The sequence below is a fragment of the Thunnus maccoyii genome, chromosome 21 (assembly GCF_910596095.1).
Source record: "Thunnus maccoyii chromosome 21, fThuMac1.1, whole genome shotgun sequence".
NCBI classification, from domain to species: Eukaryota; Metazoa; Chordata; class Actinopteri; order Scombriformes; family Scombridae; genus Thunnus; species Thunnus maccoyii.
Genome location: NC_056553.1, coordinates 10452286 through 10472917, shown reverse-complemented (window position 1 = coordinate 10472917; position 20632 = coordinate 10452286). Strand labels below are relative to the sequence as shown.

The window sequence follows — 20632 nt, the reverse complement described above, 5'->3', positions numbered from 1 at the left end:
GAACACCTGCATGTTAACACTGTCATTGTGAGCATGTTAGCATTTAGCTAAAAACACTGCTGTGCAAGTAAGCACGGCTCTTTCCCCATCATCTTCACTTCTTGGGCTACATTACTATATTCTGATCTTAATGTTCACTAGACTCCTCTTATATCCAGTTGCTCTAACTATTATGTGTCTGTATAAAAAGTAATTATTTTTAATTAACTTTTATTTACAGAACAATGAGGTCAGCTTTGTGCTGCCCTGTTGGCTCGACTCTAATGCAAATCGCTCCCTTGTTGTGATCAGTTAATTATACTTATGAGTCTCTGTGATGGACCACGTTGCTGTTTTACACTCTTGCACTTTCATTACATGCTCAAATTGGACTAAAATGATTAGTCTGTTTGTCCTTATTATCGTAACCACAATTTGCCTCCCATCACATGTATTTTTACATCATGACACTGTACCCAAAATGACAGATTGCTGTTTGGTATTTTGGAAAAACAATCTATATGTGGCATAGTCTCAACATGCTGCTGCCTGCACTGTGTACACCCTCACTACCACCGCCAATAGAGGTCAATACAGACGTGAACTTTTCTTGTTCCATTGGTCCCTCATCCCCAATGGAGCCGTCGAACTTGCCTTTTCTCTCAAGGTTAATTTCATTTGAACTATGCCAGCTCATGTACTGACTTGCTTCTTGTCTGTTTTAAGGTCCTGTCTTTATTGATTGCTGCGAAATGAAATTACGCCTCACTGTAAAGTGGGGCTGAGCCCTGTTGGACACAGTTAATGATCCTCTTATAGCACTTCATATTCCCAACCTCAGCTCTTCTCTCTTTTGTTATGTGTTCAATCCATCATCTTGTAATTAGTTACAGCTAATGTGTTTAATCTGGTTGAAAACAGTGGGCTCTCTGAAGGCTCTTCTACCTGTACAGACAGACTTGTTAGCCCTGTGTTTATGTGAATAGGACGTGTTAATTCTTGTGTGTTGGCAAGGATGCAGCTCACACACAAACATTTAAATAAGAATCTTCCTGATTTATAGAGCTGCAAAGACCTCTACAGACATTCATTTACTCTTTACTACATTAACTCTTTTCAGTATTCACCTAAATGAAACCATTAATCTAATATAAAGCTAATCATAAGTGTAATGTTAAAACTAGACTCAGTTCCAAGTCTTAAAGGAACTGTTTGACATTTTTGGAAGAAGGCTTTTATGCTGAGAGTTAGACAGGAAGATTGATTTTGTGAGAGTGGTTTCAATCTTCTTATTTAACTCTCAGCAAGAAAACAAATATGTGTATTTCCCATTCCCAATTTATACTCTTAATTTCAAGTAAGTCCTAACCTAAGCTTAAACCTTTTGTCCCAAAACACAGCTTTAGCAAGATAGGTAACCATCTAAATGTCTTCGCTTTGGAGCATTTTGCTCTTTTCTCTTCTTGTGTTCATATGAAATACAGGAACACACACGCCAGCAAAGTGACCTCATTGAGTAACAGCCATAAAAGCCATTTATTACCTTTTACAACATGCTAAGAGCTACAGTACAGGATCAATCCAAGATCCAAGTAAACTGCACATGGTGAAGACAGAAGAAAAGCTCTTCCTTGACAGGAGTTCTCCTTCGTGTCCCAACAACAAAATGTTTTACTTGGAGGCGAACTGTAAGAAGGTGTTCTAGTTTAAGGACAAACAATACCAGGCTCATGACGTTGCTGCTGGACTCGGTGTGGCTGCTGTTGGCCTTGTCTCTGTTGTTTAACCCCGTGTATGTTGGAGCCTGTTTAACTGAGGAGTTTAGCTGCGCTCAGGGTTCATGTGTGCCTGAGGACTGTGTGTGTGATTTCACTAACAACTGTGAGGATGGAAGCGACAAGGAAGACTGTGAGTAGAACAAGAATATAAATCTGAATGATATAAAGGAGTATAAGACGTATAAGAGGAGCTGACTAATAAAAGAAGGTACCGAAAGTGTACTTTGGATAAGAGTGAAACAGGAAGTCATCCAGCTAAAATTGATATTATTGGTTTTGAAAATGGGAATGAAAGCAACATTTTCAGGGGATTGTCGCTGCCATGAGGAGAGAATTGCCTCTCGTCTGAGCTGGGATGTCCAAAGTGGATAAATGGGCTACAACATATCCGTGATGTGCTGTTATGGTATTTCACTGGAAACCATATCTAGCTTATTTCAGGCTGAAATGGAAAACATGTGCTCCACACAAAATAATTGATCTAAAAGAACCACACAGTGTTGTTACTGGACAGGATAACAGATGCTTATCACTAAATATTATTCATGTTAGTCTATTTTTTATTAACTTAGATTACACTTTTTGTCATTTGGGATACATATTGTTGCTGCCTAAGGACAGACTGTATGTATCCTTACCTTGTTCTTTTTAGGCTATGGTTAATGGTTTAGTTGTTTGTTATTACCCCAGTGAATACTTTAGTTCAATCCAAATTTAATATTCACAAATCATCAACAAATTGATTGAAATTGGCAGCTCTTCTTACTGTATACATCACAAGAAATATACTTGTCCGCATGAAAATAATAGATCAATGATGGCTTCATCACGTATGTACATACACCAAAAGCAAAGCAAACGAAAGTCAAGTAAATTAAAATGCAACATGCTCCTGTTAAAAGAATCAATTTTTAATATTCTTTCAGTATAATGTAAATCTTGCATCTTGTTGCATCATTGCTGATCCTGTCCTTTGAAAATACTACAGTATTAACACTAATGCTTCATATAGTCGTCCCTTGTTGCAGATTTGACCATAAAATCAAATACAAATCCCTGCTTGAAGTGAGAATGAATCTTTATTGTGCGTACAACTGACAGCTTAATCCCAATACACAGAATAATGTGTAAAGAGCACAATTGAAAACAGCAGTACAGTAAAAGTGTTGTTTTCTTTTTAAGGCTCCAGATATAAGAGGTGTGACTTTGAGGAGGGGTTCTGTGACCTGACCCAAAGCTCAGAGTCTCTCTCTCAATGGATCAGAACAACTGAGGTCTCAGGACTCAAACATGACCACGTCAACAACCAATCAGGTTAGAGCATGTGACATTTGCCATATGGGACTATAATGTACTGTACATCCATTGTGAATACACAAGCTTTACCCAATATATGTTTTATTTATGTTTTTCCATGTATGCATCTTCACAATTCTCTCTCTCCTTCAGCACATTTTCTGTCCCTTTTTCCTGCCGGAGGAAACACAACCACAGCAGATCTGAAGAGTCCTGTATTCACCCCTCATCAGACCTGCCAGGTATCACCGTTTTTGACATAAACAGAGACCAAACCACCAACAATCACATGACAACTGGTGATAGCTTCCTTGTATTTTCATTCATCAGATGAGCTTCTACCGTTATTTTGGAGCAAAGCATGGAGATCTTCAGGTCCTGATTGAAACCCATCCACTGGGTGAGAGCAAAGTGGTCTGGAAACACTCCTCACAACCACAAATGGAAATATGGCTGTGGACTGTGATTCAGTTGTCCAGTAATCACAGTTTTCAGGTGTGTAACACTCTCATTTTACTATGATAGAGTTTAATATTGCTGTTTTCATATTGTGGATTAGATTAGATTTGATTATTAATTAGGGGAGACTAGTTTTATCGGAAAAGTAATGCACACCAAGGGTTGTAGTGAGGTGCTGATCACTGGAAGTAGACTCCATGTGCTTTTCTCTTTTTATTTACATCAGTCCTCAGGCCTCCTTCAAAATCAACAGTAATAGTAGGACACAGGCAGTGGTATATTACGTAGGACACACCCCAATAACACTTCTGATGGTGAGTGGACAATCATGTTCCATCATTACGGTGAGAGAAAACATTCAAGTCTCTTAACAAACAGTAGCAGGAACTACAGCCAATCAAATCATTTCAAATAAAAGAACAAGAAACATTGTGTCTCATACCACATATACAGACTTTACTACAGATTTGACATCACAATTTTTGATTAAGTATATTCAAAAATATTAAAAAATACATGTACTGTATTTTGAATAGATTTCTAATAGATATACAGAAAAAGTTCAACCTCAGCTCTGGATGAACATCATAAGCAACTTAATCTAAATATCCAATAAATAGAGGCACATTACAGAAAACACTTCAAGTCATAATCTATATTCAATCCATGAGGTGGCAGGGTTCAATAGTGTTCCCTCCTGGAAAGTAAAACATCCAAGTTGCCTCTTCTTGGGGGGAGTAATACCCTCTCAATACCAATATATCTTAGAAGAAGAAACAGGATGATTAAATTCATCAAAATGTGCTGCTACTGGATAATTCATGTATTTGCATCTAATAGTGCTTCTGTGTTCAGCAATATTAATATATAATATATATGATAGTTTTCAGCACTCTACTCATCTTTCCAACATATGAGTGATGAGATAAATGACCAACTTAGTGTGACATGAAATAACTCCTTTTATAGGAATTTCTTTCCCTGTGTGAGGATGTTTACAACTGTTACAAAGGTAGTTACACTGACTACAACAACCACAGTGGCTGTTGCCCTCAAGGATAGTTGTTAAAATGATTGAAGTGGTCTCCCAGGTTTTTTATCTCTTTTTATATACTACGAGAGGTCGTTCTTTGAATACACCATTGAGATGACAATCAGATTTAAGTATATGCCAATGTTTTGTTATTATTCACTTTATCTTTTCTGCGGCCTTACAATACTCAGTTGTAAACATTATATGGTCATTTGATTTCACCGTAGGTTTACTCTTTTAAGAGATCAGACCTTGATCTGTCTTTTTTAGTGGCAGCATAATTTAGAACAGATTTCTTGTATCCTCTTTGTTGGGAGACTATTTTTTAACAGTAAGGGATGATCAGAGTCTGTCCTCAGTAAAGCATTTCTTGCAGTAGGTTTTCTGAACAGATCTGAACAAGTAATTATTGTAGGTATGTAAAACATGAGTAGCTGGGTCTTGGACCCTTTAAACAGACAAAACACATCATTTCATTTTGCCTTTACTTGACAGTCGACAGTACAGATAGGCAGGAAACGTGAAAAGAAAGCAAGGATGTTGATGTGATAAACTACAAAAGTCCTCAACCCAGAATCAAACCATAGATATTGCAATTAGATGGTATACAGGTGCATCCACCCCCATTTTTCTTACTGTGGTCTAGAACAGTGGTTCCCAACCTGGGGGATCGGGACCCATGCAAGGGGTCGCAGGATAAATTTGAGGGGTCGCGAGATAGTTAACATGATAGAAAAATAGAAAACAAACATGTTTCTGCTAAAGAAAACAGTTCCCTCTTCTTCATTGTTTTTTAAATCAGGAACTACTGGACAATTTTACCTTTTTAAGGTAAAAAATTATTCAGATAAACCAATCTTAGAGAGGAGAATCATCTTTTGGTTCAACTGGTAATAACATGTTGATATATGCCACATTTCGAGGAGCCCCATGTAAACAAACCCTTGTTTTAAGGGGTTGAACCAGCGGTCTAGAAGGACATAGCTGGTATAATATTTTCTATATAAAGCTTTCATCATATTTTAGGTTTTTAAATCAAAACTTTTCTGTATATAATTTAAAAACCTTTAAATTAATATATCATTATTTTATCCAGATATACAGTATAGAGTTGTACTAATTATTGGGAGATGCTTGGAAGTATTTGATTGAACCTAATTGTGTCATTCTGTAGGGTATGGTATCATAAAAGCTGACATCTTGGTCAATATAGTAGGGTGTTGAGGTACCCATTGTAAGATATATCGTACAGTACAAGGTTCCTTCAAAGTGATAAAGTCATCACAGCAGAAATGAGTTGCTGGACAGGAGCCGTTTATGTGCAGTGAGGGGGTACTGACCCACCTGGACCCTTCGGAGGCCATCTGGAGTCCTGTGAAGCCTGCTGTTTGTGTCCTTCCTATATCCTCAGACAATGTCAGTGAGTCACCCTTCTCCCCTTCTCTGCCTCCACCATCTGTCTCTCACTACAGCCCGCTCAGTTTCATAACATGGCTGCCCGGCGCCAGGGGTAAAGAGAGGTCAACTCTCCGCTAACATTCACTTTCCCCTCCATTAATCCACTTCCTGTTTCAAAGGCAGTTGAGTTAACAAGGTTTTTATTTACCACTGTGATTCGGGTGATTTCAATTTCAGCCTGTTTGCTTAATGATCTGCACTCTTTCACCTCCTTAAATTCTCTAGAGTTTTGTTGCCCTTCTCTAAGTGTGTAGTAGAAAACCCTTTCTAAAAGTTACTCCTTTCGGCAGCTTTATTAAGATTTGTCCAGATAAAATATAATGTGGATATATAAACATTTGGCCAAGAACTAGAAACAGAAGCAAAGTGAAAGCTTAATGACTGTGAATAAAAATACCCAGGGGAACAAGGGTACATTGTCTGGATCAGATAGATGCTTTGGCTGTCAAGTCCTTAATAAACAGTTATGTATACTCAAAGCTATCGTCCCATACATTGCATTGCTTTAATGGCCTCTAGGTCCAGTTTTAGAAGAAATAAGCTGATCAGTATGAAAATTTTGTATTTGCGTACATTTTCCCATTAGCCATGATAAATCAAGCCACCATTTGTTTAGATCAGTCATAAATAAGGGGTTATAAAACTCTTAATGTTTAGATAAGGCTGCTCAGTGGACTTTGATCAGTGCAGCTATCTGGCTGTGATACGCAGAAATAATGCGTTATTTTTAGCCACTGAAATATCGGAAATATCTCAACAACCATTGGATGGATTGCTATGAAAGTTTACATATACATTCATGGTGCCCAGAGGATGAAGCCACCTGACTTTTGTGATCTCCTGACTCTCACCAGCAGGTTAAAAAAAATCACTTTTACAGTCAGATATCTCAACATCTACTACAGCAAATAGATTAGATAGCACAAAAGTTTGCGTCACAATAGGTGGTAATGTCAGTTGCCCAAAAATGACATGTACAGTAGTTAAAGTAGTTTGAGTGACAGATATCATCTAGTGGCCGTAGTAATTATGACCAGAGCAGTGGCGCAGTTCAGATTATGTCTATATAAGTTGACAAATTTCCTCATTTGGAGGAGGTTGGAGGCTATAACCCAACAATGGACTTTACCACAGGAGACTGCTGTTTGTTTCCCATTTCCAACTGGAACAGTTTTTTTTAAAAACTTTATTTAGTGGCATCTAGCAGTGAGATTGCAGATTGCAACCAGATGAATACACCTCCCTCTCCCCTTCCAAGCATGTAAGAGAACCTACTGTGGTTGTGAAACTATAGTTTCCTGGCCCTCTCTAGAGCTTGTGTTTAGTTTATCCATTCTGGGCTACTGTAGAAATATGGTGGCACAACATGGCGGCCTCCATGCAAGGGGACCCGCTACCTATGTAGATATAAAGGGCTCATTCTAAGGTAACTAATGATTCTTGTTTTCAGGTGATTATACACTAATTAAAACATACCTATGAATATTATATTCCATTTCTGCCAAGTCTGTTCCATTAGATACCACTAAATCTTACAAACTGGTCCTTAAACCCTGTGGTTATTATTGTAGCCATGATGACAAAGGTTGCCTAACTTTAAGTAGTAGCTTTAACTCACACCAAATGTTTCTCTAGCCTTAATAAAATGATAATTTTAACCCAAACCACAAATTGTCCCCAAACCTAACCAGACCTTAACTAAAGTGTTGTAACTTCATAAAACATAATTATTAACAGTGATATATAACAGTTTTGGAAAGCACAGACAAATGATGTTGTCCTGCCAATAGCGGTGCCAGATTAGAAAACAGTCCTATGTGTTGTTCTGGCATGCACCTGGTCAAATGATGCATTTGGTCATTTAATTTGGAGGACTTGTTGGGTAAAAACCCGCTAAACATCAGCATGTTAGCATTGCCGCTGTAAGTATGGAAATACACTATATATACACATACTGTATGTGCACACAGGCTAAGTACACAGGCCCAAACAGATTGCATAGACTGGAAATGAAAAGAGACGTCTGAATGATGTCTTACAGCTTTTCTGTGTATACTGTTCCAGGTGGTGATTCGGGGAGAGCTTTCAGCTGACAGCGAAGCCTCTGAGGTCCTGGCCATCGATGACCTATCCTTCAGTCCCTGCTGCGTGACTGTGCCTGGTACTGCTATCATTAATAACAACTCACTACAAAGACGGGACAAGTTCAGACCTTGACATTTTGAAATATCGCTACACATAAACAGACTACATCAAACTTGTTTTGAATACTGATAACAGGGGAAGACACTAAAGCACCCAGGAATAACTGAATCATTAAAATGTTGCTTACTACACGTTTCTCTGACTATGGAGCACAGTCAGTGCCGCAATCTATGGCTTTATTTATGTTTGCTATAGTGTATCTCAGTGATGAATATGACACAGCTAAGCATCTTGGCTGGGAGCATTTGATAAACCACTGTCCACTTGGTGCTTTGAGCAGAATTTTAACATGTCGCCTTGGTGATATACAGGTATTTCAGTCGCACAAACAGCACAAACTATATCATCTTTACATCTGTTATTATTGATCCAATATGTGATGATGTTCCTGCTCTCTGCCTGTAAGACAAACAAGACTCCAGTCCTCTTTATAGATCGGCTCTTCCAAGTAACAACCTGTAGCCTTCAGCTTTTTCAGGTCTCTGTTCCTGGTAGAGCATCAAGGCCGTAGAGACTGTAGAGTTGACACAAAGCTGCTCTGGAGGCAAAATCAATGTCAGTAGTTTGAGTTAGATGTCAATAATTGGAGCCAAAGTTCGGTCAAGGTTGTCAAATAATTATCCTGAATTGTTGAATACATACATTTTTAAAAATCTGTACCACATTCATAATGAAAACAGGCCTGCTTGCTGTCTAACTATAATTTATTTAGGCTAGATTGTATTTTTCTGATCAGCAAGAGTGCTCTGTGTCAGATGCCTTTTTGTTCGTTGTTGGCTTTTTTCACTGAACTTCAGTTCCTGTATTTAATCCTCTTTGTCCGCTGTGGGAGATACTGTAAGGTCACAATGAGTTGCCTCCATTTTTCATTATCCTTGTCAACATGTTGAGCCTCGATCACTCCAGGTTAAGATCACATTGGCTTGCTTATCCATCACTCAGTCTGACAGAAAAAAACATCGTTTTTTTTTACCAGCTAAGGTTTAACTGCTACTGCTACTTTTACAGAGACAAATATTTCTGTATTTAAATGCTTAAATCAGCTAAAATGTATATTTTCATGTTGATGAATCAAATAACTATGTGTATGGGACAGAAGTTGCTCTTAGTGACGAAAACCATAATATTATCACCTGACTCTGTAGTTCCCCTAAGCTCTAATGAGCATTTTAACATCTTTCAGCTCACTGTTTTGGTTTTCTGGCCCACAACTTTACTTTTTGGTTCAATCTCATCAGCTCTCAAAAGCTTTGCTAGACCCAATGTTTGTTACTAGCTCAGCACAAAAAGGCATACAGGCAAAGCTAGCCGAGAAGCAATTAAAAGCTCACGACTCAGATATTTCCCTCAGGAGTTGGTGGAGACCAAAACATAGTTAAAAGGAGAGTGAATGTTGGACTTACATTCATCACGAATGCTAATGCAGGTCTGCTGGATGTGTAAAAAGGTAACTGTTCACTAACATATTCTGCATATCGCTTTGTCAGTGTTGTGTTTCTGGTTTGTGTGCTTCCTCCAAGTACTCCAAAAGATTAATTAATGCCGGCTTAAGTTGAGCAAATTGCACTAAACAATAACAACGGCTGCCAGTTTGGCAAACTACAGTCTGCTGGACCGTCACCAGGCCTAGTTTAGCATGTCTAAGTGAACGAGACAGGTCAGTGTCACCTTGGCACTTGGTCCCTTACTTCCATCTGTCCTCTCAGATAAGTTAGGTATTTCTCTCGCCTGGCTGATCATATCAAAACATAAAACCAAAGACTGAACAATACTTCAGCAGCAAGTTAAAATTGCTTTGGATTCTTCCCACTAGCAGCTCTGCATGACTACTACTCTCTTTCTTTAACAGTTTTACAATACATTTTATAGAGAAATTTCGAATTACAATGCAAACAATACTTTACCACACAGGCAAGGTTTAATATGTGTAGCCTCAGCTATATGTGAAGGAAGACATAGATATTGTCTTGATATGTGTCTCACATCTAATATTGCTAACAACATGCCTTTACGATCACTTACAGAGAATTCTTTATGTCTTTTATTATTCATCCTATCTCCTGCACAGTCGATAAATTAGTTGTACTGAATTATGGGTTCACAGCAGCAATGAATTCAGATTAAGTGCACTGTTACCAATAATGGCAATATAACTATTAAATATAGGCCTACTATTAAAAGGATGCAGGCTGAAAATAAGATAGAAACACATTATTGTAAATTGTGTTTTCAGCAGAAGTTTGTCACCTCTTTTACACCCTGCCATCATAAATCACACTCTTCGCATGTGTGAGTGTCTCCAAGGGTGTTTGCATGTCTATGCATTTTTTGGGAATGAGCTGGCCACCATATAATTTATTACGATCATCCTTTTATATGCCTAACTGATATTCCCAGTCTTGTCTGACCTACTCTTGAGACTCTTTAGTCAACCTTAATCATTTTATCAGGTATTTTATCTTGCTCCGATGAATCATCTAGGGAGATACTTTTCAGAGGTGTAATATATTCCTAGACTCTACAGAAGCACAAAACAGGGCATACTCATTACACCTGCACAAATCAATATTTTACATTAACAATGGATGATATGGCTGCGTATACTTTGAAAAGTGTTGCTTTTAGTGTTTAATCCACTGAGTTTTATCTGCTGACTCTAGTTTGCCTCAGCTACATAGCGTTTTAGCATCTTTTAGCTCAGCATTTTGGTTTCAAAGCTCAAAAGCAGGAAAAAAGTGTTGCGCACTCTGACTCCATATGTATTTCTCTTTTATTTTGATGATGTTTCGGCCCTCGGGCCTTCGTCAAGATCAACAACAAACAAGTGTGCGACACTTTTTTCCTGCTTTCCAATGATCAGCACCTCACTACAACCCTTGGTATGCATTACTTTTCCACTATATATTGGTTTCAAAGCTCCCAACTTTACTGTTTTGGTTCTCTCCCAACCTCATTTCCAGCAGCAGCAGAAACTTGAATTCAAAACTGAAACAAGAAATTTCTAAAAACCAACTGTTCACTATCAGTCCAGCATGAAACGACAGAAAGACAAAGTTAGCAACTAGCTACTGAACTTAGCACCTTTAGCAGCTTAAGAGCCAGATCTTTCCCTCGGGAGTTGGTGGAGACCAAAACAAAGATAAAAGCATGTAGTGTAATTGCCAACATGGCTCTGCTTAAGTTCAAACTAAGCAAAAAGTCTATGTTGACAGAATAACACAAACACCTTCTCTGTTATCTCTACTACTTTAAACTGACCTGTGTCAAAACTCTTTTTGTTATGAGATGAATTACTTCATAAATCTAAAAAAAAGCAAACCATTTGGAATCTTCTTTCAATGGTCAGCCAAATGTCATTTAAAAATGGGGCTATTTTTCACTCGTTTCCAGAACTCCTCATAAAGTGGAATGAAATTGAGTTCATTTAGGAGATGAGGTCTTGGATGCACTATTGATCAAAATACCTTCATTCATTCATTACTTCACAGTTGAATCTAATCTTTCATAACACAGCTAATATACTTACGCTGGGTGCAGCTGATCTCATCTATATTAATCCACCATGATCTCCCATAAGTGCTTTTTAATGATAAAATCACAGGATAGAAGTCGATGATAACGACTATAAATCTTTGTATGTGGTGCGTCTACATCTGAATACATACCTTTTGGTTATCAAATTTCCTCTTGTAACTGAATTTTAAGCATATTGTGGATTTGATTTCCATGAAACTGTGTTTCTCTTACATTTTTGATTCCTGTGCCAGAGAGAAGTCTGCCCCCTCCTCCTGTTTGCCCTCCCTCATGGTTTTCCTGCGGCAGTGGGCTGTGTATAGAGGCCAGCAAAGTGTGTGACTTCACCCGACATTGTCCCCATGGAGAGGATGAAGCCGACTGCCGTAAGAACCTTGTTGCCAAGTAACACATTAAAATAGTCCCCATCCTATTTGTACATATGACCGAGAGCAGCTCGGTATTAATATTCATCTGACACTGTTACCTGTTTTGGATTTCATTTACTTGTATAAACCAGAGTTACATCCTTTTTTCTGTCATTTTCAAATTTGATTTATCAGTGTGGTCTAATGAATGGAACCCAACAAGCAAGTTTATCCAGAATGTAAAAAAACTTTATTTGGACAGATGACACGATCTTACTACAAGGTCCATTAGAAGCTGCTCTGGTGCTTTTCTTTAGCAGATGGAGTCTAATCAGTTGTCTTGGAAATGATCAAATGTCCATTATTTTCTGGGCACTTTAAAGAGCAACTTGCAAGTTGGCAACCTGGCTGTTTTCATTTCCTCCTCAAATCGAGATATTGGTTGTGTAGTCACATAAGGGAGAGCAGTCAAGCTAGGTGCAGTTTAACAATAAGAAATCTGGATCTCAGCACTAGTTTTTGCACTACTGAGGTTGAAAATATATATTCATATGACTGTGACAGACTACAACTGTCTACATAACCCTCCTGTCTAAAATGAGTGCACACAACCATGTTCTTCAGTGAGCAGTGAAGTCCTGTCTCTTCACCTGGACAAAACACACCCAGGCATGAACACTAGCATGCTCTTTTTCCTGCGAGGAAAGTGCACAACACATCCTGACAGGCTGGAATTTGTGTGACCTGCACAAACACAATTTTTCACAATGATAAAATGCAAAACAAAACTAGAGAAAAAACACAGATTCATTAAATGTCCACCGCTCAGACTGCACTGAAGCAGGGACAGTGAGACCGATTCCCTTATGCGACGTAATATGACATCAAATATTAACCTTTGAAACCATATATTAACCTTTCACAGGATCATTTTCATTATACCTAAACCATAAATCCACTAAGAAATTCAACTTGCAAGTTGCTCTTTAAAGGTTGGCATAAAAGTTGAGACAGTAAACTCATTTCTAACCATGATAACTGTACTTGACAAAATCACCACAAGGTCCATTAGTAGATGTTCTTCAGCTTTCAATTAGAGTCACACAAAAGAATAAACTTTTTGCACAGGAAAATGGAAATCTGGACATCTACAAATCCATCTTCCTCTGCTGGGGAAGGTCATATGATACTATTGAAAGCTCCAGAACAGCTACTTATAGACCTGGTGGTGAGTTTTTTGTGCAAATTAACCTTCAATCTCAGATTTATTGGAATAATAAATAATTTAATCTACTCCTTCAGCCTCTGAGTGTGACTTTGAGGACAGTTCTTGTGGCTGGTATGAGCTCACCCTTGGTGATGGCTTTGACTGGGTCAGGGGCTCATCTGTGGAGGTTCCTCCAGAATACTATGGCCGTCCACCACCCCTGGACCACTCTACAAACAGCACCGAAGGTAGAGTAACAAACACATCACATAAGGCAGTATTTGCTATAAACAGTTACCATCATGAGGCAGTGGAATAAGAACAGAAACGTAGTGATCTGATAAGATTATTTCACTGTGTCCAGGGTGTTTGGTCAGAAATAACTGGCAAAAGATAATATTATCTACAGAGTAAATCAAGTTTTTGTGGAAAAAGAGAAAATCCCTTGTCTGTGTGTTTTTGAGAGATAAGCATTTCATGGAGAAATGCTTTCTCAGCCATCTGAATAATAGAAAGGAAACCGACATAAGCTGTACCCATACTGCATATTAACACCACATCCTTCACTGAAACACACCATACTATGCTCACTCTGAAACACCATCGGTCTCTCCTTGGTTTATGCACAACAACATGTTACTGTTTCTGTGTATCATGCCTCATTACATCTCTATAGGCTACTCTTTTCTCCACATCTACCCTCCAGAAAAGATTTAACTCTTCTGAAGGCATTAATTCGTTGCAGATTGACTTAAAAATGTCATGCAGGTTTTTTAGCGGCACCATCTGTTGTTTTTGTTGAGTACATTGTCTGAACATGCTGTGAAAAGATGCTCTGTTTGGTCCAGATTTGGAGACTGTGCGGGCAGTAAAACCAAAATCTGTGTTTTGGTCCCAGAAGCTTCTTGATGTGCTCCAAGCTTTGCAACCAGAGACCTGTCCTGGTGGGAGCATATGTTTGAAGATTTAGGAAATATGACTGTGACCATTTAAAGACTTATCTACTCCAGTCTGAAACATTGTATTAAGTGTTTATTTGGCTGCAAAGCACTAAATAGGAGCCAAGAAAACATTACAACTCCATCACACCACCTCATACTGTACAGCAGGGGTCAGCAATTAGGTTCAAACATGGGCCAGTTTTTTCAGGATTTTTCATTCAGGGGCTGTTAAACGGCGCAGTGGAAATGCAGGTCTGTATGTTTTATTAATTTCTTTTAATTCTTGTAAGAATAAAATAGATTTATAAACACTCTTAAGGATTGTATCTGAGGGCAGATGTCATTTTTCTCATTAGTAAAAGATCTAAGAGAGATACAGCTTATTTTATTAAACATTTGAAATGACTCAAAAGTCATATATATGTTTGACGTATTTTATTACCAATAAACAACCATAAATGCCTGTTTCATTTATGGTTGATTGAAAGTTCTGTCTGCCATATATTTGTGATTCATTGAGATTTACACAAGCCTTGTGTTTATTTTGTTATCTATAGTAGATTTGAGTTTGGTCCGCCAGCCACTGTTTGCCTACTACTGCCGTACAGTATCAGGCAGAATGGTTTCACGCTACCCTTCAATGGACCAGACGTCATTTTATTCATCTTTTTCATTAGTTTTGATGAATGCAGGACCACTGTCCTGCCCTACAAAGCCAAAATGCAGTAACCACTGTACATATTAGGTAAAAATTGAGTTAAAACAGGAACCTGAATTACATTTTATTATATTACACTACTACTACTACTACTACTACTACTACTACTACTACTACACTTTTACTATAGCGTACCATAAAGTTTACAGTAACTACAAAAGGGAGCTAAATACTAAACCAAACCACAGTAACTACATTCTGGGTTTGTATCGTTGCCCATAAGGCTCTTGAATCTCTGCCACAGTCATCTTCACTGCTAAAACAAGAGAGCTAGCATTATGTCAAGTGTTATTGTGTTTCGCTATCTGTTATCCATAATTGAAAAATATCTATTTTGGTGAAGTGACATATTCGAAATGCAATTTGTCATTCAACATAATTAAATGAAGCCGTAGCTAAATCCATTCATGAAGGAGAAATAAAGCCGGGCTAAACTCCTGCTAATGCTAATTAGCTTAGCAGAGTAACATTAGCACTAACTGCCATCTGAGCTTTTGACTAGCTTTAGTGTTAGATTAAATCACATATTATATACAATATGTTATATGTTATAGATGCTAAATCTATGACATTTAAAATGAATTTCTTATATTTATTTCAATATAAATATCAATAGTAGGCAGACAGCAAAACAGAGCTAAAATATATTTAATTCCTATGAACTATGATAGTAGTAAATAATCAAAATTAAGTTTATTTTAACAAAGTAGTTAAAATGGACAAGAAGGCTGACAGAACATATTTTGTTGGTGCATTCTCTTTGCATTTCATGAAAACTATCAGGTAGAGTGCACATTTTTTGGTGTTATATATGTTATGCTACTGTTCTGTGGTATTGATTTTTTTGGTTAAATGATCAACCTACAGAGCTGATGTTGGTCTGAACATCCCTAAAAAGGCAATATGACATTACAACATCATGTGGCTGGCAGTTTGTCAGCCTGAAAACTTTAAAACCTTTTTTCTCAACTTCATTTGTGGAGCTGTGTGACCTCATGGTGTTGGCAAGAGTGGGTGTTTTCATGCATTGTGTTAAATTAAATGGCCTCCTGCATATTATTGCTGTACCAAGCTGCTATTTGCACATCCGTAGCTTGGCTTGCAATTGTCCTCTGACCAGTCTCATCAACAAAGGCACTGTTTCCGAGGTGACTGCAATCTACTGGATGCGCTTTGTTTATCTCACAATTTTTAATACACTAGACATTGTTTTGCACAAAAATCCCACGAGGAGAGGTATTTTTGAGTAGATGAAATTGACCCATCTGACAAAACAACAACAACGTGGGAAGGCGTTTAGTTGAATCATAAATGAAAGTCTCGTCTGTCTGCATTCGTAACAGTTCTGGCTTTTCTACAGATGACTCACTGTCTGGCAGGACAAGTTGATTGCAGAAATGTGGAGGTGTGCTTAATAAAGTCGGCACTGCATATGATTTGAATACTAATTGTTTTCTCACTCACCGCAGGCCAGTTTATGTTTATATTGAAGAACAGCAGCAGTCTTTATCCAAGGGCTGTTCTCCGAGGACCGTGGTTCCAACAGTCGGCCTCCGGGTGCACCATGACCTTCTGGTGAGAGTCACTCTGTAGCTTCCCTCTCCACTCTATAAAGCTGTTCAACATGACTCTAGATCATCAAAACCAGACTTATCCTCTGTAAATCCACCTGTATTTTTAGACTTGTTCCAACGCTTGTTTTCCCCCTCCTCTGTATCTTTCTCTCATTCTTCCGCCCATCATTTCACCTGTCTCTGCTCTGCTTTCTCCGCATTTCTTTTATTTCACAGTCACACACAATGAGAGGACGTGTATCTGAACCTGTCATGTTTTGACAATTTTATGCCCCCTGAAGGTTTATGTCAAATGTCAGATTATATTTTTTCTGCTTGGTGATTGGAGAGGCACTCTTGGCAGAAAAAAGGCTAGAGATTTATACATTTTATTTTTTCTACAGAGCACAGTAAGCAAAAGCCCTCATGTATCATGTCAAGCAAGCATATGCATTTTACAAGAGGAATCAGTGATTTATCTGGTGTGAGGAGATAATTTTAGAAGTATAATATCGCAGGATACACACATTGCAGTGCTAGAATATTACTGTTAGTTAAAAATTTAAAGCCTTCACCTCTCATCTCCCTCAGGCATTATAACTCAGGCATATCCGTGGGGGCTGCTGACATGTATCTTCGCATCGATGGAGTTCAGAACAACACCCTCATATGGAGAACTCTGTACGATCAGGGTACAAGCTGGAACCAGGTAACTGTGCAGCTGGGACGCATCACCCAGCCCTTCCAGATCGCTCTGGCTAAAATCAGCCTTGGTGTGTTTGATGGCGTCTCCGCCTTGGACGATGTCACCTTCAAGAACTGCTCGTTGCCCCCCCCGGTGGCGGAGTGTCCCCAGCACACACATTTCCATTGTGTGCATACCAACGCATGTGTGGAGCACTTTCAGCTGTGTGACCTTGTGGATGACTGCGGGGATGGATCAGATGAGGAAGGATGCTGTAAGAGTCTCTTTTGTCCCTTTCAGTGCTGGAAAAAGCACTCAGATCCTTTAGTACCGAACTACAATGTATCACTGGTATAAGTCCTACACTCAAAGTCCTATTTAACTATTAAGTATTATCAACAATATGTACATAAAGTATCAAAGATAAAAGTACTTCAGAAAAAAACCATCTTGTGAGTGATATATTATTATATATTACATAACTAGATTGTTAATACTGATGCAACAATGTGTAAGAAGCATTTTACTGTTGTAACTGGTTGAGGTGGGGCTAGTGTATCTATTTTATATACAGTTATATGAAGTCTAGTCCAGTGGTTCTCAACCTAGGGGTCAGGCCCCCAGATAAATCGGAGGGCTCCTCAGATGATTAATGGAGCAGGAAAGAAGAAAAAACAAAGTTGTATTATATATATTTGTGTTGATTTTTGTTGATTTTTAACGGACATTTAAATCAAACCGTCTTAGAAGTTTAATGGATTAATCACTCTTTGGTGGAACTGCTAACAACTCATGGACATTTATCTGAGACATGACGTTAGGAACAAGTGGTTTAATCTTTAACAATGCACTGTATTTTATGAGGTTATTGTGTGTTTTTTTATATCTTAAACTGAAACGTGAATGTTAATTATATCTGTCAAATAAATGTCGTTGAGTAAATACTATGATATTTAACTCTGAAATGTAGTGCTGTAGAAGTATAAAGTGGCTGAAAATGGATACAAGTTACCCCAAATTGTACTTAAGTACAATACCTCAGTAAATGTATTTAGTTTCTTTCCACCACTGAAAATATTGAAGTTGTTTGTATTTCTGCTCGCGGATGATGTAGTGCCGTTGTAACTTGGCTGTCAGTGGGACTTGTGTTGTTTGTTGGCTGCGGTGAAATTCACTCTCCTGTCATATCTCATAGCTCCAGAGCTGCAGTGTAACTTTGAGCACGGGCTGTGCAGTTGGAAACAGGAGCAGAGTGGAGGAGATGTGTTTGACTGGACCCGGATCCAAGGCCCCACTCCGTCCTTTAACACAGGGCCCTGGAAGGACCACACAGTGGGCACCAGCTACGGCCACTACCTCTACATCGAGTCCTCTGTGCCCCAGGTGTTCAAGGACACAGCTGTGCTACTGAGCCGAGTCTTCCAACCCACCCACCGGCGCAGCATGGACCCGTCCAGGTCACGCCATCATTGTGTTTTCCGCTTCCACTACCACATGTTTGGCTCACATGTGTTCTGTCTGGCTGTGTACCTCCGGACCACCAACACAGGCCGTGGTCACATGCTGTGGGTACGATATGGAGACCAAGGCAACTTATGGCACAGGAAGACTCTCTACCTCACCAGCGCTCGGCCTTTTCAGGTAACTAATCTCAGGATTTAATGCTCCAGAAATTGATGCGAAACGAGGAGTAAAATCTCCTTTAATTTGTGTTTAGGTTTCTGCTTTGTAGAACAGAACTCCACATGTACATCTTTCTGTCAATAAATGTTATTTCTTATTTTGCAAAAAAACAGATATCAAGCATCTTCCTTTTCACCTCCCTTGCATTTACTTAAAGGGAGAAATACTACAATGTAAAAATGCTCCATTACAAGGAAAAAGTCTTCTTTATTGTATTTTATATTATATATATTACATTAGTAGATTATTATTACTGATGCTGTAGCCTTTAAGCAGTATTTTAATTATGTAGCTGTTTAAAGTGGAGTTTAACGTGTAACAAGGCATTATATTTTAAAAGGTGATCATGTTTTGTTTGTAAAATCTCATTCTGCAAAATAATTAATAACTATTTGCTGTCAAATAAATGTAGTTGACAGAAAGAGCAACATTTCCCTGTGAATGTAGTGGAGTACAAGTATATTGCAAGTATCATAAAATTGAAATACAGTTAAGTTAAATGCCTCAAAGTCCTACTTACTGTATGTTCAGTACATGAGAAAATGTACTTTGTTACTTAACTCTATACCAATAATATTATAAACTCTAGTACTATAAAATCTGTTTATTCACATCACATCCCGCTCTGAATCATTTGCATTCAGTTCCCTTGTGTAATCAAAGATAGACATGCAGCCATAAGCTGCAGGTAAACACAGCTCCCTGACAGGCAGCAATGAAAGTCTAGTGGAGCAAAGAGTCTGTATTTAAGAGTGCGCTCCAGCATTGCACGATGAAGATCTATTTAATAGCTCCACGGCTCGACATCGATCCCTCAAGATGGATGTTCTGTTGTCATTACTCATGAGTTAGTATAAGTTGACAGGCAGTTAAAGACTTTTCCTCCATTATGGCATTGAAAACAGGAGCTCTATTTGTCAAGTTAATTGACTGCAGAAAGGGTAAAAATGGGGGAAAAAAAGAGACAACGATGAATTAAATGCAGCCAGACTGATCCATTTGCTTGAACAGTGGGGATGTAGCCACGAAATGACAGAACATGCTGATGTGACATCAAGATAGTCAATTCTACCAACATACTCATTCTGAATTTGCATTGAGATTTAATGTGACCAATTTAACCAAAACTAATGCACATTTCCACTGTGAAAATAACAACGTATCAGCTTAAAGAACAACTAGAGAACATGAAAAACAGATTGATGCAAAATGAAAACAACAATGAGCTGATGAGGAGCATTAAAGTTAATTAAATTGTTTCCAAGACAACTTGTTTGCCCAGCCAGCCAGTGGAAATGGCTGATTACTGGAAAAATATATCAAACCATGTTTGCAAAACACTGCTGCTCGAATCATGCTAATGTGCAGTAAATACTCGCACGGTGCCTCTTCCAGATAGCCTTGTTTGTTAAATATGCCAAACACTGCACATGTGTGCTGTGCTGATTACTACAATAACAGCACTATCAGCAAAAAAACACATTTCCTTCACTTTAAAGGTTCAAGCTGTTTTCTTTGCAACCTCATATCAGACTCTTCATCCTATATTTCCAAATGATGTTTCTCCCCTTGGCGATGACACAAAATCAACAAGCCAGGTGATATATCTAAATATCTGAAGCAATAATCTTTCAGCTAATGATTTGCTGCATTGGAAGTCAGTGATAAAACTTAAAATTCAGTAAATGTAACATAACTCAATGACAAGCAAGACTTTAACAGTATTAGAAAAAAAAGCGGTAGGTACCTTGGAATT

The 20632-nt window shown here is 38.3% G+C and overlaps 1 protein-coding gene across 1 annotated transcript in view; it reads left to right on the top strand.

The window, feature by feature from the left end:
• Positions 1-1573: 1573 nt before the first annotated feature.
• The window catches only part of malrd1 (MAM and LDL receptor class A domain containing 1), a 62320-nt gene continuing 43261 nt past the window's right edge, over positions 1574-20632 (top strand). The window contains exons 1-10 of the mRNA XM_042399986.1: positions 1574-1887; positions 2940-3071; positions 3207-3295; positions 3384-3548; positions 8068-8164; positions 11976-12107; positions 13392-13544; positions 16425-16530; positions 17100-17467; positions 18389-18834. Coding sequence (XP_042255920.1) covers positions 1710-1887; positions 2940-3071; positions 3207-3295; positions 3384-3548; positions 8068-8164; positions 11976-12107; positions 13392-13544; positions 16425-16530; positions 17100-17467; positions 18389-18834 — 1866 coding nt within the window. The 5' untranslated portion in view covers positions 1574-1709. The remainder of the gene's footprint in view (positions 1888-2939; positions 3072-3206; positions 3296-3383; positions 3549-8067; positions 8165-11975; positions 12108-13391; positions 13545-16424; positions 16531-17099; positions 17468-18388; positions 18835-20632) is intronic.